The 25,228-nt window shown below is 44.3% G+C and overlaps 1 protein-coding gene across 2 annotated transcripts in view; it reads left to right on the top strand.

Moving 5' to 3' along the window:
• Positions 1-25,228, top strand: part of cdh4 (cadherin 4, type 1, R-cadherin (retinal)) — a 207,621-nt gene that overhangs the window by 156,323 nt on the left and 26,070 nt on the right. For both annotated transcript variants that reach the window (XM_030092691.1, XM_030092690.1), the window contains exons 6-8: positions 1,261-1,416; positions 6,306-6,450; positions 17,556-17,728. In XM_030092691.1, the coding sequence (XP_029948551.1) occupies positions 1,261-1,416; positions 6,306-6,450; positions 17,556-17,728 (474 nt within the window). The remainder of the gene's footprint in view (positions 1-1,260; positions 1,417-6,305; positions 6,451-17,555; positions 17,729-25,228) is intronic.

Raw genomic sequence — 25,228 nt, 5'->3', positions numbered from 1 at the left:
CAAATTGACTGTGGAATAGATAGTATTCCGTACAAAACGAGCATCGTTTTCATCGTTTGTTTTGTTGTGATTTCCAGCAGTAGAGGCTCGATATTCATTGTGAGAAAATGTGAGAAAGTGAGAGTTTTGAGTCAAAAGCCTGACAGTTGGCAGCCCTGAGCTTCATGTTTGTGTTGATGGACACGAGAGTGATATCAATAGCAAGGAAAGCTTTTCTTAAACTGTCAAACTACTCCTTTAACCCCTCTAACTGTCAGAATACGCTCTCTCTCCCCACATTTCGCTGCAGCAAAACATCTGTTTTCACCCTGTCTGTCATTTACAAAAGCAGTAATACGGCTTGAATTACTATGTGCCACATGTTGTTTTTAGCCATAAAAGTCCAATAAATGAAATGTTTTTGCCGTGCATTTCAGGGGGAGGATTTTAAATGTGAAAAGGTGGAAGTGATGGTAAGACATTCAGACCTACCAAATTATTCAGCGCAACAATAATGTTGCGGCAAAATTTAAGAGGAACTGGATAAGTGTTGAAGCCTATAGAAAATCAATCGCACAGGAAGAAACGCTGCGGTCTCATCTCCTCTTGTCTTCTTTAAAGGCTGCAAGGCATTGAGCAAAAATATTGATATTTTCATTGCAAGGACACTGGATCCATTAACGCTGAAACCTGCCCAAAGTAAAATATATCACTCACAGCTGGAGTTGTTTGAAATAACAGCCATTCACATGCAGCTGAGAACAGAGAGAATTTTACATAATGGAGGAAGATAGCCATCAGCCATGCATGTTTTATCTGGACTAAAGGGTTTTACACACAGAGAAAAGCCTCTTAGGATGCCAGTTTTAAAGACACAGAAAACCAAAAGCTCAACAGGTCGAATGCTCTGGCATTAGATCTTTTCCCCTCCCTGCACAGAGTTCAATTTTCCATTCCCACCTTCAGGCTGTAGGTTCAAAGTGTGAACACAAAAGAAGACTCTCTGCAGAAGCGTTATCATCAATTTATCCATCAAACAGCTCCGGTGTGCTCAGTTTTTTACTCGTGCCTTTGGTTTTGCGTCAAAATGTGCTTTTGACAATTTATGCCACATACTGTGCTCTGAACATTTTGTGCTTTTTATTGCAAGTTCGCACAAAGCCTGAAAAGCAGACTGGGGGAAAAAAAATACTATTTCTCTCTCTCTCTCTCTCTCTCTCTCTCTCTCTCTCTCTGTCTTGCTCTGCTAAACTTTTTTTTTTCCTCCGGTTGTGTCCTCAGATCCGCTCTGATCAGGATAAGGATGTCGGCATCCGCTACAGCATCACTGGAGCCGGCGCCGACCAGCCCCCGAGTGGAATCTACAACATAGATCCCATCAGCGGCAACATGTTCGTCACCCAGCCGCTGGACAGAGAGGAGAGAGCCTCCTTCCACGTAAGGACCAAATCGCTCCCGTCTGCCTGGTTTGTCCCTGCGTCTCCGGCAGCTCCAGTTACATCTGTCTCATTATCTCGCATTCATCCTGGTGGAAATGTGCCTTGGCGTTTCTCCTTCTCATCTACCTTTGGGTGTAATGTTCATCTGCCAAAACAAAAACACAAGTCGGAGCCCATTCAGAGCCGCGCTCTGATGTTACTCTGCCTTCACGCCCGCCTCTCCGGGGCTTGATTGATGCTCAAGCCAGCAATGAAATGAAGAATGCCTTGACAAAACACACTGCCACTTAAGCTGCAGTTTAGAGCGAGGTTTAGCGGCGCAGAGCGGCACGGGATGGACAGAACAGAGGGAGGGAGGGAGAGCCAAGGTAAGCCGTTGTTTCCGTCTCCATCATCGGAGCTAATGAGCAGGTGCAGCTCGGGTTTCTGCTAAAGTGTTCACGTGTTTCTGTGCGGCATGCTGATAGGTAATGGATTTGTTCATTCCCTGAGAAGAATCTTTTTTTTTTTCTTTCCCATCTCACACTTTCTGCTTTGCATCTACTTGTTTTGCTTTGTGCTCGTTGTTGCTCTCACCTCGTGCACTCTGAGCAGCTGCGCTGACAGCTGTACGGTTAGCCTGCGTGCGGCCCGTAGGTTTCCCCTTAACACACACACACACACACACACACACACACGCACTCGCACGCTTTCCCCGCCCCTTCGCCCTGACCTTCACTGGTCCCAGTGTGACCTCTGACCTAAAACCACACCTCAGTCTTGCATGTATAGAAAACATTGAAGGAAAAGCATTTTTCTTGGTACAAGGCCTGAAACAGGGAGTAGAATGTTGATTTTTCAGACCTCACAAAAAGAGTAAAACACAGGTGGCACAAAATAACACATGCAAACTTGTAATAGTTGGACTTTTTTCTGTAAAAGTACCTTGAAATGCCTGAGTTGTGTTTGGTGCTATATAGATAAAGTTTAAATTGAAAAGTTCTCATGGACATAATAAACTCCTTTGCACCGAAAACCTCGACCGTCACAGTGCTGTTATTGAATATCCAAAGAAAAATCACAATGTGTCTTTTCCAAGGTTCCAAGGATCTTTCATTGTCAGATCATGATACGTTTTACACGTCCCGATCATAATCTTAAGTTTCACATTCGACCTGTGTTTCATATTCTTTCGGGCTGTGCTCCCTGCAAAGAGAAAAACTCACACACACACACACACACACTAAGCTGAGGGTTGATCTCATCCCAGCTCTCTCAGGAACCTCAGGTTAAACAGCTTTGTGGATGTGTGAATTAAATATGCAAACCGCATGAGACCTGACTTATAGCTGGGCCACCGGTTCATACACACACACACACACACACACACACACACACACACACACACACACACACACACACACACACACACACACACACACACACACACACACACACACACACACACACACTCTGCTGGTTTTGGTTCATATCAGCGTGGACTAACACCTCCTCTTGAGGTGAGCACTGGTGTCAGGCTCTCCACGCCCGCGTGCCTGTCATCATGATAGATGGCCGTGCTGCTGATAGAGCTAATTTAAGAGCTTGCTCCTGTCTTAGGAGGAAGGAAAGAGGAAGGTCGGGGAGGGGGGCGGGCTCTGAGACTCTCTGTGCACACGCTCACCGGCGTGCACACCCTACAACCACCGGCACATCTTCCTTTAATCACAAATGTCTGCATTATTGTCTCTTGATTATTTTTTTTTTCTGCCTGTGAGTGTGTGGCTAGATCCTTGGGTTTCAAGCCTTCCTCTTGTTCCACTCCTGGCTGTGTTAAGACTCTTGACACTGTCTTAAGTGCGTGTTTGTTGTCTCTCCACACCTACTCTTACACTCAACCGGCAAATTGGGATCAATAAAACAGGCAGGTTATTGGTCCCTGGGAAAGGACAGCCTCTCAGTAAACAGTTCTTATTTGACACAGCCAGAGTGAAAACAGCATGTTAGGTTGAGGGCACTTCAAGTTGATTTCACCTCCTATTTAGACTCCGTGGACCCTCGCTGCTTGTGATGTGATGTATGATTTAGTGCCAGGGAATGGAGCTGGCGTTTGACCCAAGGGAAATTTAGTCAATGGCTCACTTTCTTTCAACTTGACAGGAAGTTCCCAGCACTGCTGTGTTCTCGTAGGCCAAACTTTGCTTGTTAGTTTTGGGTTCAAGAGAAAAGAGAGATGAGGCTGCTGTTTTTGTCAGACTAGCACCAGGGGGAAGTGATCTGTGAGGTGAGGAGAGTGGGTGTTAGCCTGAGCTTCACTTTTGTCTGACAGAGCGACTGTGAGGCAGCAGGGCACGGGGAGAACTGAGCAAATACGAGCAAGTCTGGATGTCTGGGATTTTCTTCTCTCCCTCTCTGGCGTTCTGGTTTGCATGGCTGCATCTGCTGTTGTGGACGGGGAAGTTTCTGTTGTACTTGAACACACCGGTGACAGTCATCTGAAATACAGTGTACATACAGTATGTATAAGATAGCTGCAGGAGTATGATGAACAAAATCCATAAATACCTCAGGAAAGTACGATGTGAATTATTTATATTGGTATCAAGCAGGCCCAGAGCCATAGTTGTGGAGCTGTGAAGCTGACAGTGACACTCTCTGTTCCAATATTTTTCTTATATTCAAGCATACGCTCTCGAAACAGCCATTAAAAATAATTACAAGCGTTTGCTGGAGCGCCAATTATAATTCGACTGATTGCACAGTGTTTTCCCTGTCTTAGGTTGGTTAAGTTAGATACTTTAATTAATCTTTAGCACTGCGGGGAAACTGCTCATCACTTATTGGGAGATTGGATGTGTCCACCTGACTCCTCGTTTAAATCAGAGCTTCGTACTGATGCAGTGTGGGCTTTGAGCCACTGATATGGACGACACTGCAGGCTATAAACTGAACATTATGACGGTTACGTTAACACCGGAGGTAATATTTTTGGTCACTGTCACAAATTAAGAAACCACTCAAAAAGGCATTGTGTTCAAAACCAGAACTCTCATCTGCACACCGAGCGTCTTCATGTTAGATAGCGGAGACGGCGTTGGGTGGAGCAGGTGTAAGCTGTATTTCTCCTCCGTCGTTGAGCAAGTCACAGTAAAGCTTACCATGCAGAATACTAATGATGCTTCACACACACACACACACACACACACATATATTCACAACCTGTACCACACATCCTCCTGCAGGCCCTCAGATCACATTTCCAATTATGCCATCACGACCACAAACATATAAACACACTCCCAAGAATATACGGAAATGCTTCTGGCTACAAGCAAAGAAAAAACTCATATAAATCCCTGTATAAACAGAGAGGGAAAACACAGGCGCAAAACACACACTTTTACAAAGAGACGAATAGGCACACTCATTATCACACGTTCACACACACACACACACACACACGCTCGTGCGCTGACGCGGTTACACATATCGCAGTCACACAACCTCAGTGCGCAGCGTTCACAGCTGAGAAAACAGATTGGGCCTGTTTGTTTGTTGGGCCTCCTCTCCATGTTTGTTTGCTGTGCTCCAGCCAATGGAAAACGAGCATCTTGAGGATCATTAAGTGGCTAAAGAGGGCTCTCGTGATTGGCTGAGTGCGCCTCCCCCGGCGTGTGTCGCCGCGCTTGTCGCCGTCCGTGTTAATGTGCACAAACACGTGTCTGAATTGGGGGTTTGGACGCTCCGGCGGCCGCGTGTTTGCGTGCGGCGTGACACATCCCTGACAGGCGGCCACAAAAGCCGACATGATGAGTTGCGTTTCGGTGAAGGCAGGTGTTGCCATTCAATCTTTCACGTCACCCCGCAGTACATCACGACTTCCTGTAAACGAGCCGACAGGCCGACCCTCCTCTTCTGCCTGCACACAAAATATTTTGCTGCCAGTGTGTCTGTTTCAGCCAGAATGAGGGAGCCTTCTCCACTTCCCAAGCCAAGCTGTGATTGAATAACATTCCTGCAGAGAATATGAAATTCTAGGCAATTGAATGAGAGTAATGTAAGTCCTGGTGAACAGCGCCGGTTTGGTTCCAGGGCTATTACAAAGCTTTGCGTTGTGTTAGATATCATTAGTAGGGATTGGTGCGGAGTGGAGGGTGTGTAACAGCAGTGGTGGAGATTAAGACATCCCAGTGTAGATGATGATTGCTTTTGTCAGCTCTCCCTGTTCAAGCCCCCACACCCCCACACTGCCTCTTTGTATTTTCATCTCTCATTTACTTGCACAAGACTCAGTCACTCTCCCGCTCTCTTTTCTATCGTAGCCGCCTTTTTCTTTTTTTTTTTCCCTCCTCTCGCTCCGTTCCCGTCCTCTTTGCTCGCTCTATTCTCACACTGCGCATTGTCAAGGAACGGCTCATCAGACCCCAGACATCCATCCAAATGGTTGGCTTTGTCAAAACAAACCGAGACAAACATTCTCCCCCGAACCCTGGAAAAAAAATGATAAAAACAGCAGAAGAAGCCACAGCTTGAGCAGCAACACCTCTCAGATATTTTTTAGGCCTCTGGCTGTGCTAACAACAAAATAGGTGTTGTTTGTGTGTCTGGAACATTTCACTACTTTGCCCCTCTCTGTGGGGTTTTGGTCCGTGCCAAGACACCAACAGGATGCTCGTGCCCCGTCGGCAGACAAGAAACACAATATTTGCCAGATAAATGAAGTTGCCAATTAACAAAGTCAAGGTTGTGCTGAGTTTGTTCCGGTCCTGACGCTCTGCGCGGCTTCCCATCAATCAAGCCAGCGGCCTGTGTCGAACGTTATCTCGGCTACATTTAGAATATTTATTCAAACTCGTGTGTGGCGCCGACTGTGAATGATGCTTCTTTTTTTTTTTTCCCGTCCAACAGCTGCGGGCCCACGCAGTGGACATGAACGGCAACCAGGTGGAGAATCCCATCGACCTCTACATCTACGTGATCGACATGAACGACAACAGGCCGGAGTTTCAGAACCAAGTCTACAACGGTTCTGTGGCCGAAGGCTCCAAACCAGGTAAAGTCCCCTTTGTTGTGTGTGTTACTATTAGTACCTGGTTAACATACATAAGTAATGACGTCTATTTACTGATCACTGGAAATGGAAGGATCTGGTAACATGACTTTAGATCACTTTAGCACAGCAATGTTCTGAAAACAGTGCAGTTTTAAAGACCGTGTAAAGTGAGTACAAGTCAAATTGAACCTGTATTTGACAACATGGTCAGTTTGTTGACGCTGCTGCAGCCGCAGTCATTTCTGAACTCCCAGCTATGATATAAATAAGTCTATATTTAGATGTCACGCTCCATGCACAGTATAGTAATAGTTGTCTTCATGGCTGTTTGGTTTCCATGATTTTTCTGAGAGATCATAGTTTAATAAGAAAAGGCTCATTATGAGTTCACAAGAAGCCATAGCGTACATGTCTTTGTAATTGTTTTCATGTTTTTCTTTGACTTTCGTCTCCCCACCGTCTATTTTTAGCGGCGCCGGTGTTGTCTGATATACTGTCAGTGCCTTCATGTTTACCGTTTCATTCTGTGTGACCATGCTTCTGTAAACTTTACTTCCTCATCTCTTTTTGTGTCAGGCCGTCCCGCTCTTGTTGCCGGTGGCCTTGCGTCAATTGATCGACAACAATTGTTACACCGGTGTCGTAAATAAGGTCCCATCCACACGGAAATGGGTTTAAGTCCGTCTGCCAAAACCTCTCACCAGATTGATATCCCATCCACATCAAGCCAGCCATACAGAGCAAAACCACTTTTTTGTTTTGTTTTTCGTCTTCATCTCGGCACCACCTCTTCCTTTGCCTGCGTTACAGCGCCACTGCAGGCCTGGTGTAAACACTGCAGCGTTTTCTCTGGCTTTGTTTGGACAGACACATTTCTTGACGTGTTTTCTTTTTTTGTAAACCGGAACATTTCCGTCTCTCTGTTGACGGGTTTAAAGCCTGAATGAGACTTTATTCTGGCTTTGTCTGTTTCTAATCCAGTGAGATTGTGCGTGTTGCTCTGCCAGATTCTCTTTGTGAGCTCCTCGGTTTGATTCCTTGCTTTAATTAAAAAGCAACTTGTTTCTTGTTCCTCGTATTGTCGAGAAGTTTTGGTTTTTAGTCTTCATCCATGAAAGATGACTTTGGTTTGAACCGGCTGTGTTTCAGTCCTCTTCCTTTGCGGTGAGTAATGGTTGATAGAACGTATACAATAGTTGTAATAAGCTAATTAATGTCGGTTTTTACGCCAAATTACTGGCTGACTTGCAATTACATTCATGACGCCTACACTATAAACAAAATAGAGATATATTTACCTGTTTGAGCAGACAGTATCGCTCTGAGAAAAAAAAAAAAACTGCTTCTGAGACACACTGAAAGAGACAGACTGAACTTTAAATAACCTCCTTCAGACGAGGTCTTCCCAAATCTATTTTAAACCCAAAACCTAGAAGCTGTCAGCAGTTATTATTGCATTATGTTAAACTGCTTTATTTCACTCAGGGTTCAGATGACGTATTGGAAGGTTTCTCTTTTGCTTTTTTTCTGTTGTCGACTGAATGGTTGCAGCAGATTTCATCCTCATTGCCAGAGTTTTTATGTTCACGATCACGGGGAAAGATGGCACTCTAAAGAAATGAAGTGATGCCAGTAAAGTACCACTGAAGAGGTTTGTTGATTCTGACAACTACTAACATGTTGCTGATGATTCTGGACTCTGGATGCATCGCTGTGTGCAGGACTCCAGACCCACAGGTCAGACCTGATCTTCAAGCCCTGCAGCAGCCCTGCGTTCAGGACAGGCGTGGTTTTAAAACAGTGGACGGGCTTCTTATCGGCTCAGACAGTCTATGATGGGTTGGGGTTGCATTAATCCATCCATGCTGAAAAAAAGATGCAGGTTCTTGGAACATCTGCTCCCATCCAGAGAAGGTCACCTTTAGGCAAAGCTTGTTTTTTCACTCAGAACAAAGTTAAACCGCATTCTGCTTTCACCACAACAGCAGCGGTTCACAGTTCGTGTGCTGACTCGGCTAGTCTGCTCCCCAGATCTTTGATCCACTAAAACACTCGCTTTATCATAAAAAGAAAAGAAAACTGAAAAGAAGGCTCTGAAACAGCTAGAATCCTGCATCAGACCAGAATGAGACAGTTTCTTCCCTGCAGTAACTCCAGCAAGTCGTCTCCTCACTGATGGTTAGACTCGTCACAAGAAGCTGAGAAGGAAGGAAACATGAACTCATGAAAATGTATTAGATTCACCATTTGTTAAGTTCTATTGTAAGTAAAACATGCGTTTGTCTGAATTTCAGAAGACCACGGCCCGTTTTATTTACATTTTGCTCATCGTTCCAGCCTCTTTTTGGAAATTTGGTTTAAAATACGAGACGTTGGATTGAAGTTCTGTCATCTGCATTTGCACTGCCGATGGGCAAAGCGAACATGACGCAACACAATGTAAGCAGAAAATGTGTTTTTGTTTCTTTTATTTTTAATTGAAATGACACTGAATCTGAAGCCACGCCGCCCGTGCCGCGGTTCACCAGCGGATGTCGCGTCCCGTTTTCTGGCTCGTCACACTTTGGTACGTTCTTGTTCTCTGAGAGACTTCAGTCTTCTGCTATAAAAGGTCTTTTGATGGAGTTCGTCTCAGGATGCCTGTTAAAACAAGCTCACACTCATGTTTTACCATGTAAAATTAACACTTTTTTATCTTCATATTTTTCTCAGATGATGATTACTGATGAAAATATCCTCTTATTACTTTAGTCCATTTTATAAACGTCTAACTGCTTTTTATAGATTTTTTCTATATAATTTAACTAACTTTAAAACTTGCAAGAAAAAAAGTGTTGCTCGTGATTGCAAAGCTCAGTATCTTAATACTGAAGGATCCTGTTTGGTTTTAATTGCATGAATCAAACACTCGCCTCGCTTAAAAACCTTGACGTGTCACTTTTCCTTTCGATTGCTTTGCCTCATTTTGGCCAGCCGGAGCTTTGAGGTGTGAATTAACATGTGGAGCTTTAGGTTTGGGTTCAGTTCTTGAGACGCCCGTGTTAGTTGAGTCTTGGCTGGATGCATCATTATCAGACTCTGCAGAGCATGGAGCGTTGTAGACCTTCCCTCGGAATGGAGAAACAGGAGTTGTGGTCAGCGTCGAGCCGGAGACGGGAGCAGAATGTGCAAGCAGCTCTCATGTCTCGACTGGAAGAACTCTTGTTCTAACAATCAGACCCCGAGGACCCGTGTTTGTCTTCACAGCGTTCAGATATTGTTCTGCTGCAAAGTTTAATCACTGGGGGATTTGTAAACAATATAGGAAAGTATGTTTTGTGTGTGTGTGTGTGTGTGTGTGTGTGTGTGTGTGTGTGTGTGTGTGTGTGTGTGTGTGTGTGTGTGTGTGTGTGTGTGTGTGTGTGTGTGTGTGTGTGTGTGTGTGTGTGTGTGTGTGTGTGTGTGTGTGTGTGTGTGTGTGTGTGTGTGTGTGTGTGTGTGTGTGTGTGTGTGTACATGGGCACTGGTTACTCCTCAGTGGAGCGTGGGTCTGTATACAGAGCTCCTAATTAGTGAGGGCAACCAGACGATCCAAAAGCTACTTTCTTTGTTTTTTCCCTCTGATTCTCTCTGCGTAGGTTAAAATGAGAGCACGGAGCGACACGAGTGTTTGGATTCAAATTTGTATGGAGCAGAATGAAGGGATGGCGTGTCGAGGAGGCGCACACACACACACACACACACACACACACATTACAATGTGTACAGCATAATTGCTCTGCTCTTCATTAAGCAGTCGCTGCTGTGGAGCATTTGTTTGTGGAGCGCACGTGGCTGGGTGTCGAGAGTGAGGTGTCAAAAAAAGCATATTGTCTGAGGCGTCCCTTTTCTTCTTCCTGTCCTCCATCATTGGTCTCTGAATGGTTGAATTCTAATTAGAAGAAAGCATGTTGGCTTTAATTGCCTGTTTAGTCAAAGAATAAGGGAATGAACAGCATTCATCTTCAATGGAGGTTCAAGGAGACGCACCTTTATACTGTTTTTGGCGTATTCAAGCCTTTTAATACATCCTCTGCCAGTTTAATCTTTTACTTGCTGTTATTGAACTTGTGTTTAGACCTGGAGTAAAGAGCCGCCTGGCTTTGCTGATGATGGGGTTTTTTTTTTCCTCCTCGCCAGCGCTGCCTTCCTCCCCGCAGCCACAGAGCTCGGCCAAACGTGAGATATGCAGCGAGGATGAGGTGCATTATTAATGTAAACTCTGACTTCAATTAAACCCTCTTTGCATCACCTTCCCTAACATGCCTAAATCTCTACTACTTTGAATTCAGAAACCTAGGGCAACAACCAAAAAGACAAACGTTCAATAAAAGAACAACCAGTGATGAGACAAAGGGAAATTGATGTTCTTTGAAGCTCAAATTATACATTATTGGGTGTTTGGGAGTGCCTTAAATCCCCATTTTCACCTTCTCTCTCTTTTATTCCTCATTCCTTGTGAACACAAAAGCTGCTTTATGTTTTTGTTTTTGACACTTATTCACAGTCCGTGCGCCGTGTAGCCGCTTTGTGAATATGTGCAACATGAACGCTGTGACAAACTGACCTTCTCAGTGATTAACAGAAGACCCACTGCTGAGCTGCTGGGCTGCGCAGAGCCAAACTGGATTAGTGTGTGTTCTCCGGGCTGGGGAGAGCATGAAATCTCTCAGGTGTTACCTCAGATGACGCCACTCTCTGCATCCCTGCAACAGGTGGGCTGTTGAAACCGTCCTCGGCTCTCCAGCTGACAGGTGCTGCTCCGGGCGATCAGACCTCCCAGTAGGTTTCAGTTGTCTTGCTCGGCTGCCTCGGCAGGTTCAAACAGTCTGCGATGTACATGAGTTTTCATACACATGTATAACTGTAATCATGCGTTTCCCAAAACTCTATTGTAGCTCTTTACAAAAGACAGAAAAACCAAACACCTCACAATTTTTTCCATGAAATGTAAAAAATTAAAGGTTTTCTACTGAGATCAAAACCCTTAAAAACTCGAAAAATGAATTTTCTCACATACAGCAGGTGAGTTTTCTTGTACACCAATAGGGTTTATATTTTAAATCTGGAAAATATTAATTCCTAAATAAGCTTCTACTCAAGGAGAATCATTTTGATACATGGTGAACCTGAAATTTCAACAATGTTATGTCTCAGTTCATCATGTGCTTCACAACTTAAAACATAGTAGATTTTTAATACACTGTTTACATCTTCAAAAACATAAAACTGTTGGTCACACGTAGTTGGAATGTACTTTTGACAACGCTGTTTGACTAAAACGAAAGGATCTTTAGGGACAAAGCCCAGAAGGCAAGGCGTCCAAAGTACTGTCTCTGTGAACTCTGGTATGTATATTTGCAAAAGAAACAAGTAGCAGCAAAAGAAAAGCTTTCTTTTTGATATCTCGCTAAAATAAAAAAAAAATAAAAAAAACTCCGTAGAATCCCTTTTCCCCCCGACGCTATAGAAGCAGTCTGCAATAAGCTACAGTGGCATCACTTTCAGTATCTACAGACCCTGATATCAAAGGTTCTGTGAAGCATTACAACTCATCTTCACATCTAGCGCCGTGTGAAAGCCTTCAAAGAGGAGGACCTGCCGGGAACGGCCCTTATCGCCATCGGCAGATGCCACGTCGGGAAAGATGTGATCAAACCGTCGAGCGGGACCAGTTGGAAACTGCTGCATTTGTCACTCTCCGCCACCAGGCCTCTGCTCCGTGCACACTAAATCTGTCACTAATAATGTGATTTTATGCAGAGAATGCGGAGCAGAATGTCACAGGCAGGAAATAAAAGGTATTACTGTAATAACGCTAGATCTGTCAAATGTGAGTCAAAAGATGCTCGGAGGTTTTGGCCACCTGAGGATCAGGTGGCCAGAAGTCACCTGGAGTGGAACTCGTGCGAAACAAACCATCGCGCATGTGAGACTGGTGTCAATAAGGTCAGAAAAATGATCCGAAAGTCCAGAAAGGCCTCAAGATTGGGACATCAAACAGTCCTTACATGTCTCTAAGTGGCTCCAGATAAAGATTGGTGGAGATGGCGTGACTTCTTCAGAGGCAGCAAGTGTACTCAGAACATCTGCCTAGTGATGCTGCGCCCCCACCCACCTTCTCCCCCATCCTGACAGCAAGTTGTTCCCTTTTATGGACCGTCTCTCTCAAAAAGGCCTTCTGAAATGAGAGTGCAAGATCAAAACCAGCAGCTGAGTGCCTTCTCTCACAGTCGATTTACCCTCCCAAGGGGGGACAGGGGGGGACTGCGTTTTCCTCCCTCTCGCTCTCTCTCCTAACAGTTGCAGAGAGATTTAAGAGACTTTCCGTTCCTGACTTGCCTGAGGGGGCGGTGGTGGTGGTGGGGGGGTGCGGGTGAGTAATTAGAGATTGGCACTGCAGCAGGGACGTGGAGCGATGGAAGCAAACAGAGGAGGTGGATGCTCGGGGAAGCTTCGGAGGTGTTTCACACTCCGGTCCTCATTGGCAGTCAGTGTATCGTCTCAGCGGGGGCCACGGTTAACCTGCCATCTTAGACGAAGTCAGTTTCACCTGTGTGCAGGGCCTTAAAGAGACGACTTATTCATCAGCACAATCATGGACTTTTCTCAAATCATGTGTTCTATTAGTTTCATCAGGGATGTGTTGTTTGTTCACACAACTGATAATTTAATCTCTTATTTAACCTCTGAAATATTCAGCTTTCTTCTTTAAAACTCCTTGCACACACACGCACACACACACTTCAGAAAAATGTTCTTTTGAAATCCATATCGTCTTTCAGTATGATTGATACTTGTGGATAATTGGAGAAATTGCAGGTCTTCTGGATGTCAGCTGTCATGTTCCGCTGGCAGCCGGGACGGCGGGTCGTTAGACGGAGTGTGTTGCCCCTGAGCCTCCAACAGATTCCAGCTATGATGTTTACTGCTTTCTCTCTTTTTTTTTCCCTGCCAGACTCCCAACAGGAGCTGGATCAAACAGTCTGAAAACATTTTGTTGAGATTCAGGAGGTATACACATCTGCAAGCCTTTTCTTTGGCGTATGTGTGTGTGTGTGTGTGTGTGTGTGTGTGTTGTTGGGATGCCATTGTACCACCATGTCAAGTCTGGAAATGTGTTTTGTTCTTCTAAATTACATAACCTCTCTTCATTTTCCTTTACTCTATTCGTACCATTTACAGAAGGTATTCCAACAAATCCGAGCGGTGTGAAGTTTGCGGACTTGTGAGTGACAGATCCAATAAGGATCGGCCAAATCCCGCCTGACTCTCAGTCATTATGGATCGGGTTCACAGAGCGCTGAATCCTACAATTCCCACAGCCGGATCTTTCATTACAAGCGTCCAGTAGTTCAAACACCCACATGTTCCAGACTACCTGTCCCAGGCTGGTGGTTATATCTCCGTTTTACTATTAGACACACAGGGTCATTTCTCAGGCCCAGTGTTCGACGCAGTGCAAGGATCTCTGCTGGTTTTAGACCCACACAGTTGTAATTTTCCCAATTTGTGGTTCCGATAGCGTGTGTTTTTATGCAATGCTTTTTATAGGCACTGGACAATCGCACCTTTTGACCTTTAGCAAAATCAGGTGGTAATTAAAAATAGACTCATGTTAGTTTCATGGCCATCGAAGACGGAACCACCAAGTTTTATTTTGTTTTCTTCTTGAGTATTGCTTCTGCTAACTAATGGAGGTACTGTTTGGTTTGAATTTGAACATCCTCTTGTCACTGCTGTTACCACAAATGTTGGGTTTTATGTAAATTTGTCCTTCAGTTAAATTTCTAAAATAAGCTACCAACACAAATCAACCTTTAAAAAAAAAAGGTAAAACAAGATTGAGGGAGTGTTAAAGATTGTGAAAACATGTATGCAAAAGGCCGAAAATGCAACAGTTTTCTGGACATTTCACTGCATTTTGCATCATTAGAGTTTTGCTATATGTTCTGATTGCAGTAATTGCTGCTTTTTCAGATTTGGAAAAAAGATTTTTTCAAAGCACGTACTCTATGTTATGACAAATAATACATTTAAAGTTTAAATTTTAAACTATTTTACCCCTGCTTTAGTGATACATTAGCTTTTTGAGTGCTGTAGACTCTGTAAAGTACATGTGTTTCCTAATGCCAATGGAACAACTAAATATCTGTTTGAGCAAAATGTAATCTACCAGCTCTGCCTCAGTGATCAATAAAGAAAAATCTGAATTTTATCTCAAAATAATCTCATTTTGGTTTTTTTGTACTGATGACTTTATACGTCCATGTAACACCAAGTAGTCCATCTCCAGTCACCTCAGACTTTCCGTCCAGCTGCAACTATAGATACCTAAAACTATCCCAGACAGCTCAGCTCCTCTGTACCTTCTTCTTTGTATAATAAACCCAGTTTTCTGTCCTTCACATTAGCACAGAGGTCTGCCTTCCGTGGTCCAACATATGAAGTAAGACTCTAAAAGTCTACCTTTGGTTTGTCCTTCACATCAAAGTGTTGAAGCTGTCATGAAAAGGGTTCAGACGGCCTGCCTGTGTCCTCGTGGTCCTCACGGTTTAGTGGACTCTCTCAGAAACTCTTCTTCCCCTCCTCATGACTTCCGCCCAGACTCGCCACATTTCAACCTTCTCACATCTCACCCCCTGCTTCTCCTTCTCTATCTGCTGCGCCGCCACCGCTCTTCCCTCCTCAAAGCTAACCTCTATCTTCCCTCCACTGATGAGAATTATTATCCTCTTACACCGTCCATCCTTTGCCCTCGCGCTCTTTGACTTCCTCGTGCGCTTTCTGTAGTTTTTATGAACTCTCACCGCTGCTCCCGTCTCCTCTTTATTCCTCCGCTCTGCAGTTTCCTCCCCTGCCTCTTATCTGTGAATCTGTGTGTGCCTATCTGGCTCCTCTGGCTTGTTCTGTGCGTATCCATCTTGCTCTATTTTTGCTCCATCTCTTTCTAATTGGGAGGCAGATGTTGACTCCGCCTGATTAATGTTTAGGCAGCAGATAGAGCTCACCGGTGATCTCTGGTGTCACGTGAGCCAAACAGCCAACAGTATATGCCCCTGCCACCAAATTTTCAGGCCCAGTGACTTTGGGCGGAAAAGCAATTAGGATTTGGAATTAGTGTTCAAATTAAATAGGAATTAAGCGGGCTCAGGGTTTAACCCTTTTAGGCTTAGCTTTCACTCGTTGGATCTGAAATCACACCATCATCACATTACTCAATCTTCCGCAGTGGAATGAAAGATCGCAGCATCACCCTGCAACTCATCACTGCCCTTCCCTCCCTGCAGGAACTGGAAGGCTGATTATGTGTTGACGCTGTCCCCAGTGGAATAGCAGTAATTGTTTTTCTTTTCCCCGTCTTTCCTTGGAGTGTCTTCTTTTCCTTTCTGGTCAAAGTGACAAATCCTGCTTAGAAACTTAATGAAGTTTGAAATAGAATTTGAGGCTACAATTATCCTGTCCATGCAGGCTGTCACAGGAATGATGGTGCCATCTAGACGCAATTATAGGAATGGAGACACCTGTAACTGCTCCGAGCCGGAGGGGGGCGGGACCGGCAAATCCACATAAATCCACAGCTCCGTGGCTTCGGTCACGACTCCCCCATTTATGATTTTGGGAGGACGTGAAGCAAAACTTGACTTTCCTCCTTCTGCTCTTTTCGAAAACAAACACGACATGTTTCTTTTTTTTTTTTTTTTTTTAATGTTGGATTATTCCGATGGCTTTTGATGTGATAATTGAACACTACTGATTTAGTGCCTGCGCAGCATGGCATCTGCCACCCACCATCATTCCCACTGAGGTAAACAGAGTGCTTATGCATTAGCTGCTGAGTTACTTTTCGATTCCCACTTACAGGAAAATAGTGGCGTTTTTAACCTTTGGAAACATTATCAAACTTATGACGCATAAAGCCACTGTGTTGTTATGCCTCGCCATTTTTCCTTCACCACACACCCCGGCTTTCCTTGTTCTTGTCATCTTCCTCCTGAGATCTTCTCAGAAAGCTTTACATTCGTGCATGTTTGTGCCTCGGTCGTCACTTCTCCTGCGAGCTGACAGTCCCCGTGTCTCTCGGCGGCGGCGGCGGCGGCGGCCACAGCAGTCGCCTGTAAATGGCTGCCTGATGGGAAGTGACATTTTCACAGAAGCCCGAGCGAGAGCCGAGGTGATCCCTCCTCTTTCCAGCACAAAGTGCTCCTAATTGCCCGGTCGCATTTGTGAGCCCAGCTGACAAACTCGTGCAAATCAATATTCCTGCTTGGGGAAGACGCGGGGCCTCACACACACACACACACACGCGCACACACACGTGCATGCGTACAGATGTGCTCATATGTGGCTGGAAGTAAATGCAGACATGAATCCTTTCTCCCCCTACATACACACACTTGCGAAGGCTCCCTTTGTCTCACCTCGTCGATGCCGCTGCCTGCTTTAAATGGCAGTATATATCTGTGATTCCAAGACAAATAGGGAGAGAGTATCCGAGCATTAAGGGGAGCCACGATGCCGCTGAAGGCTGAAATAATGGATGGTGGAAATAGCAGAAGACTCAGTGCAGCTCATTACTAAATGGACTCTGCAGAGGTGGAAACTTTGCCCCACGAGCACCAAATGTACAGAGGACAAAGCGGCGCAGCTTAAAATAGCGGCTTATTTAACAGATTTTGTTTGTGTTTTGCGCCGGGCGCCTGTAATGGCTCTCGCTCTCCCAAAAGTTCTTTTGCTGAAGAACAGAGAAAAAAAAAATGTCACGGCAATTTAGAAAGTATGATTGACTTGTTTCAAGTTCATAAATGAGTTTGTTGTCTTCCGAGTCTTCTCAAAGGCCCCTTCCTTCTCTTTGATATTTCCCTCAATTTCATTACCAGAACCTTTCATTTTGCTGTGTGTGCTTTCAGAACGTGTGTGCAGAAGGGCCTTGAGAAGCAGGTCTTTGTGTTACAAAGACTTTTCTTTTCGACTTCTCCTTTTTTTTTCCAGATCTGACCTCTTCTTCTTGCTGTATGCGCTCATGTGCACGTCGGTATTATTCTTCCTGACATGTCGTCACAGCCTCACCGTCTTTCTCTCCGCAGGCTCGTCCGTGATGAAGGTGACGGCCACCGACTCGGACGACTCCACCACGGCCAACGGCATGGTGCGCTACCGCATCCTGTCCCAGTCGCCGCACAGCCCCATCCCCACCATGTTCACCATCAACAGCGAGACCGGGGACATCGTGACCATGGCGGCCGGGCTGGACAGAGAGGTCAGTGTGGTCTCGCGATCCCAGCAGAAATCCCGTCGTGTGTGATTTCGTTACAAAAACGAGCAGCAGCACAACCAGCATGAGGATGGTTCATCAGCGTTGCACAGGCGAGCTGAACTGAGGTACATAACATGTCATTACTCCACTGGAAGCATGTCATTTACGACAGTCTTTGTGTTCTGTAATTATCCACTTATTGTGTGTCTATTCCAAGTATAATAGAAGAACTTTCACACACACACTGTGTGAGTAATGAAACATCTCCGTATCCAAACTTGAACTGACACAGATGTTTTCAAACCTGTTCCACCCATTTAATGCGTAGAGAGATGGTTTATATATCATCCATAGAAGAAGGGGTCGACCCTCAGCACGCCTCTGAGGACAGTACCGCTTTATTTAGAACACAGTCGCCACTGAATGTTCTCACACAGCGGAGGAAACACGTCCGACCCTCCCACTCAGCGAAGCAGAGGTGACGGTTTAGAACAGAAGCACCAAGAGAAACCTGCAGGAGAACCAGGTTTATCTGACTCGACCGGCCGGGGTCAGAAAAATAAATATGAAAGAGAAGAACTGTGGACGGTTATGAAAGTGGTGCAAAGGTTTTAACTTCACATCCTCAGATACATGCAGGAAGTCCTGCTGTAATTTAAACCAAAAACACTTACCAATGCAAAGATTTCAGTCCACAATGTCAAAGCAGAAGCTGAATAAAGAAGTGCTGCTGTGAGGAAACTGTGAGGTTATAATCATGTTGAGTTTGGTCCTTTTACAGATTTTCATGTCACATTCAGTTTGTCCTCGGTGGCTTTGTTAATCAAATCTTTCATGCCATTTATTGACATTAAAGACATTTTAGAGGCAACATGAATCATACTTACTATCAAAAAGAAAAAGCAGCCGCAGGTTGCGCTATTATGATCTTCAACTAAAAAATGTTCTTAAGCTTTGATCATTAAATTCTGAATATCTTCTATTAACAAAAAGCTGCACAGTTGTGAGTTAGCACTTTCACCTCATAAAGAGAAGGTACCAGTTTCAAGCCAGTGGCTTTCTTTCTATGTGCAGTTTGCAGGATTTCTCCTGCAGTCCAAACGCAAACATGCATTAGAGGTTAATCGGTGTGTCGCAGCTGCCTGTGGTTCTGAGCGTGAGTGTGTGTGTGTGTATGTGGTTCCTGGTCTCTGTGTTTGACCTGTGGCGGCCTGTCCTGTGTCTGCTGGAAACGCCTCAACCACATGAGTTGGAAGCATAAATATCAGATGGATGGATGAGAGGACGATAGAACACATTACTGAGCTGAAGGAAATTGATCCCACAGAAAAAAAAAAAAAAAAGTATCTGACGAGGCAGCGACAATCACAAGCTCTGAATCTGATCCAGCCGGCCACCAGGGAGCTGACTGAAGGTTATTGAGCAGGGTTTTTAACGCTCATGACATGTCAATAGAACTGAAGAGTGCGTGGTTTGGATCATTCACAGAAGGTAAGATCAGATTTCAGGTAAAACATGTCTGGGCGCTTGCTGTCCTGAATTCAGGAATCACGGAGCTGCAAGTCGTATATGAGCAGATTGATTTGTGTCACTGAGCCGCAGACAACACACACTCCATCCTGCTGGCATGGAGAGCAGTGCAGACTGCTGAAGGTTCTTCAAACTGAGACAAATTGTGTTTGAGCCTTTGGATCCGGCTCCAGTAAGACTAAAGCCGCAGACTCATTACAATATAGCACTGCAGTGTGTGCCAGTGTGTGCTTGTTTTACTTATTTTAGTAACCCTGAAAAAGCATAATGCCCTGACCAGCGAGAGAACTTTGGCTGTTGAATCCTGAATCCACTCTGAAAATAAGTCCAAATAAAGTTTAACTGGAGTCTAAATCAATTTGATCGATTTCTATTTACAGTCATCCGTTTTAGCTTTTTGCTCAGTTTTGTTTAAGTGAGTTTTGAGATCATCTAAGTCACAGTTAACAGATCCAGTTCTAGTTTCTCTGTCTGAAAAAAACACAATAATGTTTACTGAAATTTAAAAATCTGGATCATTTTCACCTGAATTTACCCTTTTTTAATCAAACCAAGCAGAAATTCCCTCATTGAGTTAAATCCTTGTGACAAACAGACTAATATTGATGCTTTACCTCAGTGCAGCAGTGAAATAATGGCCATGTGAATGCAGCGCCGCTCGGCTTATGAGTTCATACGAGTGTGCTTTTTTCCCCTCTTCTTTTGTCTCATCCGCCGCCGCCGCTACTGCTGCTTGCATTTGCTGTTTGCCAGCCCACACACACCACCAACACACACCACCACAGCTCCAATCCACATCTTATTCTCCTAATGAGGAAGGTCACAGAGGGTCAACTTTTGTTTATCCTGTGCAGGTGACTGTGAACAACGGCGCTTTCACGGCGGACCGCTGCAGCCTTCCTCTCAAACACACACAGAGAAACCCGTCCTTATTGCGTTACAGTGGAAAAAATAGCTTACATGTATTGATACGGCTGGGGAAAATCAGAGAAACGCTCACATTCACACGCCGTCATTATGACGATAATCTCACTCTCGTAACTTAGCTGGCTGGTTTTACTGCGCACATAAAAGCACCATTGAGTGTGTCTCATAATGTTTATATTCTGAGAAGTCCCAGCGGTCCCTATCAGCACTAAACCTGGCCAGGCAACACAGTGGAAATTAAAATGGGGTTTTACCAACAGTAAGGTGAGAATAATTACGGGTAAAATCTCAAGAACAAAACCGGAAGAGACAATGCATCAATGGCCCTTCCTTATCCAAATTTTGTATGGTGCTGGCGTAGCATGATGGCGTGACACATTTGTGGAACAATATAAATGAGCGCGGTGAATGCGGGCCAGGTCTGTGTCCCTGTTCCCGGCTTGGCCCGCGTGCGGCGGCAGCAGCAGCTGATGTGAGTGAGGGAAAGCTCATTAATCTGGACACATCGAGCCAGGAGCGGTCCCACCTGCCTGTGATCCTCCCACTAAAACTGGGACACACCTGGGAGTTCACCCACCTGCTGTCAAGGTCATCAACACAAACAAGCACAGGCACCCAGCTGCACGTGTGCCGGCACGCTCGGCGGAGAGGGAGGAGGAGGAGGAGGAGGAGGAGAAATAAAGAAGATTCCAGGTGTCAACCTGGATAAGAGCTCCATGCAAAAACATGAACCGTCACTCTCACTGTACTGGCGAAGAGCAGAGCGGAGCAGCCATGCTGGTTCTCCTCGCTCCATCCTTGCCCTCATGCTGGCGTCTAATTACAATATCCATGTGCTAATTAAGGGGTGAGGCGGGTTTCCTCATGTAGAGGGGGACGGGGGGAACACGGAGGTTAGCCTGGTATCATTTACCTCTGACACCGCTGAATAGCAGTTATTCCCCCTCTCTGCCCAGCCCTTCACCTTCCACGTGTTCCGGCACTCGGGCTAACAGGCTAACCTACCAACACGTGTTCCTTACATCTCAAAGTTTAAAGCACGACCCGGCGACTCCTGCGTGGCGGCGGGTTTTTGATTTGTGTTTCTGCGTTCCAGAGGTTGGTAGATTAAAATTACAATTGATATCACAGTTAAATTAATTTTTCTGGTTTTGGTAACGAGCATGTTTTAATGAAGAGGAACGTCTTTGTCTGGATGGCTTTTGTTTGGAATCTTAATGAATACTACTACTTTAGTCAGTGCTCCTCATTAGTTGAGTGTTCAAGCTATATGATCTTGAGCTCTTCTATACTAAGAAATCTTTACAAAAGAAGATTTAAGATAGAAGAATATTAGAACTGGAATCATTTAACCCTTATATACGCTATATGATGCCAATATGAGAAAAAAATTGTCTTTTGTTGATAAAATGTACTAAATAAACTGACCCACACTTTGTTCAGTTTGATTTTCTGGAAGGTTTTATAGTTTGAGTGAAGATAAAATTGTGTTGAGGGTTTTTTTTTTCCAATTTGAACATTATTTCTAAACATATATTAGATATTTAGTGTCTTCAACATGACATTTCAGATACAAAATAAATGAATAAATTGTATATAAAGAGAATATATTGTACCACTGTGGAACAGCCTGGAATATTCAGGAGAATCTACGAGTAATTCTTTGAACTTCAGGCAAGGCAAATTTATTTATATACTCTCAGAACCTTTCAGACTCAAGAAAATTCACAGCACTCTACAAGGAAATAACAGAAATTCATTAAAGCAAGGCATTTAAGACAATTAGTTAAAGAAACTATGAAACCAAAGCAGAGATTCTAACCATGAACTCAGTGAAATAGTTTTTTGAAAAAAGGTTACATCTGGGCCCTTTGCCTCTTTTCAGTGAGGATTTCCTTTCTTCCTGCTTTGAATTCAAGCAATCTGTGCTGATTTTTCCTCTGAAACCAAAGATCTGCCTTTGTGTTTAAAATATATATACAAACACATGCTTCCAGGATCCCAGGTTGCCTCACTGATTCTGCAGTTGCCTCAAGGCAACATACAGAATTTTCCATAATGGTACATTGTTGCCTCGAGGCAACCGTTGCTCTTCAAAACAATTCTTTAATTTGCAAATAAGGTGTATGAAACTACCAAAAACAAAGGTTGACTCACCTGTTAATGGGCGTATGTTTCTTCAAGATGGGAAAAGGTCAGGAACACTTTCAGGACTTTCAGGATCATAATGGTAAAGCAGTTCACTTTGGGAAAAATCAGCTAAAAGGGTTTCAGTGTGTCAAATTAAAGCAGTATCTTGGTTCCAGATGGTTTTCCTTTTTTTCTTTTTTTTTTTTTTGCATCATTGCATGATGGGTGTGTTTCCTCAAAGTAAATATTCAGGTTTGAATACACCAGAAGTCATTTTTCACGTCATCTGTCTTCTTGTCTCCGTTATTGTTCATCCTGGACATCTCACAGAGAGGAGACCCCCGGTTCACCTCTGGGCCAGAACCTTGTTTTGCTCCACTACATGCATGGGCGTCATTTCCAAACGTCTGGCACGTTGACTTGCACACCTGCACAATTAGTTTGAGCTTTCAGATCGTGTGCATTTGGCAGTTGATTAACTCAGAATAACAACCCGAGTGGCATCAAACATGAGTATTCAGATGAGGGTTTTCTTGCATTAGCCCTTGTTTACACTGAAAACAATATTGCAGCCGTGTTTGTTTGTGTGTGTTTGCCGTAGATCGATTGGATGGAGCGCTGAGCCCGCACAAGCTGGAGCGGGAAGCGTTGCTGCGAGAAGTGATCAAATATATCAGAGTAGTAAATTCAATAAATCTGAATTTGGAGAAAATGAAAGAAAGCTAAGTGCATCATGGAAGATTAAAAACAGGTGAAATCATAAACAGGGCAAGTGGTTTTACATGTAGTAAATGTACTCTGCATTATTCATGAACTCCTCCCTGTATTTTGAGTGATCTTGGAAACACACCTCGTGTGCATCCTTCGGATCAACAAACGTGCTAAAGATGAAGTGTGACGCCGATTCAAATCAAACACAAAGTTAGAATTTGCAGCTATTTTCTGTGTGATTCTGGAGGACTGAAAACACAATGAAATACACGTTTCAACAACTTACTCTAATCGATTTTTATATCATTTTTCATAAATATATATACTGTTCATTCTCTCTGATTTCTATATTTGTTTTTTGAATGCGGGTTTTCTGAATGTATCAGTGATGCCTCAGCCCGAACCAGGACTTCCTTTTCAAAATGTAATCGCTGGCTAAAACTGAATAAAGCTCAGTGATGTGTGGGCTTCGACTCTGCGTTAAGTCTAGTTCCTGACGCAGACGCGAGACAGTGATCAAAATAATAGGCACAAAATCAACGCCAACATGTCAGAAAGCTCTAAAGAACCCCAATAATGCCTTCCTCACTTATAAATGATGAGGTTTTTTTTTTACCTTTTTAATTGCAGGTTTGATAGATATTCCTACCTGTTGCTGCTGTGAGGTGCTGAGGTGAGAAACACACTCCTAATAAAGTACAACTCAGATGCAGCAGGTAGCAGAGCGGCGCATGTTGGAGTGCCACAGCTGGCACGGCCGCTCTCCCTTTGTGCCCTCTTTCCGTGGCAGCCGTTCCGCTGGCAGGCAGCGCTGTTGTCTTTCATTACCCCAGGCTGTCTCGGGCTCCCTTGAGCCCCTGCTTGGAAGAGGCCGGTGCGGTGCGGCGCGGCGCGGCGCTGCCCGGTGCCAGCCCGTCCCCAGGGCTGATGCCAGCTCTCGGTTGGACTGCCTCGCTGTCGATTAGGACATCGGCTGGACCGCCTCAAGGACATGAGTGCCCACGGCCTGGCTCCATTAGGATGTGCGGAGCCCGAGTGGGGATGCGGGCCGGGAGCCGGCATCCTAAATGGGCTCGGGGCTTTATTGTCTCAGAGATGCTGAGTTATGTTAATTCACCTTGTTGCGCCGGAGCTCCTGCAGCCAGACAGCAGAGCCATCTGAGGATTGTGAGCTGGTTGCTGAATGAAGAGTATTGATGCACGTAGGTGGGTGTCGACTGCTTGTAGCCAACATTAAATCAAAAAAGTCTTGACTCAGACTTTGCTTTATTTTCTGCTCACTATTGGAGTGTTCTGTCTTCTCTTTAGATCAGCCTGGGTCGTTTCATTCATGCCCTGCATAGTTCCAGGTTCATTTGTGTGTTTTGTTCTTTATCGAAGTAATAAAATCTTTTTCTATAAAATCTTTGGAGCATAATCCTGTCTAGCATCTGAAAGCAGCTGTGTGGAGAGTCAGTGTGTGTCAGTCGAATCGCTTGGTGTTTAGACGTAGAGATTTGCCGCTTACCTCAAGGTTTTGGGCAAATTAAGATGTTATTCAGATGTGAGAGACAAAATTTCACCACTTCACCTTAAATGCATGTTTGGATAGTTAAAGGAAGCGAGAAGCTAATGCCTGCAAACTCCACAAAGAGAAGGTGTATTTTTGCTGTGAGGTGAAAGTATAAAGTTATTGAAATAAATATTCTAAGTACTAAGTGCAAGGTGACTATAATCATCTGAACATTTCTGTCTCAGGCCAACACGCTCTCTCATGCCTTTGTCTCAAGCCACATTGACGACCATTAAAAAAAAAAAAAAAAAACTTCTTATACCTTCAGCTTCTCCAGAACTCGGAATTTGTGTCATCGAGGACCAGAAAGGGGATTACACCCATTTTAAAGTCTCTTAGGATTGGTTTTAAGGTTCTTTTATTATTTTTTAAAAGTCTTAATGATTTTATACCTTCTTCTCTTACTCATTTATTTTTATCTTATGAACCATCCCGGACCCTCATGTCCTCCGGTGCCTCTTTTAATCATCCTCACCGCCGACACAAACCTGTGGTGAAGCTGCTTTCCAGTACTTCGCAACCTGTCGAAGAACCTGAGGCTGCAGAGAACATTCATGTTTAAAAAACAGACCAAGACTATTCTTTTAATAGGACTTTCAACTAGTGTCCCCTTTTTATCTATTTTAATTTTATTAGAAATCGTATTTATGTAT

The sequence above is a fragment of the Salarias fasciatus genome, chromosome 5 (genome assembly GCF_902148845.1).
Source record: "Salarias fasciatus chromosome 5, fSalaFa1.1, whole genome shotgun sequence".
Classification (NCBI taxonomy): Eukaryota; Metazoa; Chordata; class Actinopteri; order Blenniiformes; family Blenniidae; genus Salarias; species Salarias fasciatus.
The sequence above is the reverse complement of the archived record's forward strand: the minus strand, read 5'-3'. Positions and strand labels throughout refer to the sequence as shown.